General features: G+C 39.4%; 1 protein-coding gene across 1 annotated transcript in view; it reads right to left on the bottom strand.

Annotated features, from left to right (window-relative positions):
• LOC107713677 (CMRF35-like molecule 1) overlaps positions 1–720 on the bottom strand; it is a 21,667-nt gene extending 20,947 nt beyond the window's left edge. The window contains exon 1 of the mRNA XM_016519260.1: positions 589–720. Coding sequence (XP_016374746.1) covers positions 589–649 — 61 coding nt within the window. The 5' untranslated portion in view covers positions 650–720. The remainder of the gene's footprint in view (positions 1–588) is intronic.
• Between the last annotated feature and the right edge of the window lie 298 nt (positions 721–1,018).

Raw genomic sequence — 1,018 nt, forward strand, 5'->3', positions numbered from 1 at the left:
AGCAGAAGTACCAGCCAGAATCAGTCAGTCTCAGTTCAGTCATCAGCACAGTGAAGGAGCTTCCCCCATCATCATCATCACTGATCTGGACTGATGAATTCTGGGATGTGCCAGTCCTCCCCATTTTGTAACAGCTCTGATCTTTATATCTGCACCACTGTTTGAGTTTATTCTGATATCCAGAACTGTAGAGACACTGAACACTGATAACACCACCTTCATGTCCAGAGACACTGCTGCTCACCACAGACACATCAGGAGCTGAACACACACACCCCAGTCATTTGAGATGATAAAACACATATTTAACATTAGAATGTGATTAAAATAAATACAAAATCTCTTACCAGATTGAACCTTGAGATAAACCACATATGTGCTGGGTTTGACCAACCGTCGTAGCTTTTAACACCTTAACAAACAAAATGCAAACCATTATTATGTCCCAAATTAACAATGATTCACTTCTTAATTTCTTTATTCTCCACATAAAACACAATAAAAGCAACACAAACAGCTTAGCATAAAATGTGGCATTATAAACATGATCCATTAAAAAATAAACTCAGCACAACATTAAATACTAACCTAAAATGAGCCAAAACCCGATGGAAATGTAGAAGATTTTTGTCTTTGCGTATGCGGCCATTGTGTAAGTTTCTCTTCCTGTATCTGGAGTTGTTTGACTGCATTTGTAGTAACTGCTGCACTTCCCGTTTTCACCCTCTTATACAGTAGCACTTACATATCTTGAGCCACCTAAGAGCTGAGGATAGACTCTAGATCAGGGTTTCTCAGCTCTGTCCACTTTCCTGCAGAGTTTAGCTCAACCCTAATCAAACACACCTTAACAAACTAATCAAGGTCTTCAGGATTACTAGGAAGTTACAGGCAGGTGAGTTTGGAGCTAAACTTTCAGGAAAGTGGACCTCAAGGGCCAGAGTTGAGAAACTCTGATTTCAAGATTTCAAGCCAAGTTATACAATAACTGATGCACGTCCACTCTCCTTTTATTTAT

Source organism: Sinocyclocheilus rhinocerous, unplaced genomic scaffold (assembly GCF_001515625.1).
Source record: "Sinocyclocheilus rhinocerous isolate Xijiao unplaced genomic scaffold, SAMN03320098_v1.1 scaffold898, whole genome shotgun sequence".
NCBI classification, from domain to species: Eukaryota; Metazoa; Chordata; class Actinopteri; order Cypriniformes; family Cyprinidae; genus Sinocyclocheilus; species Sinocyclocheilus rhinocerous.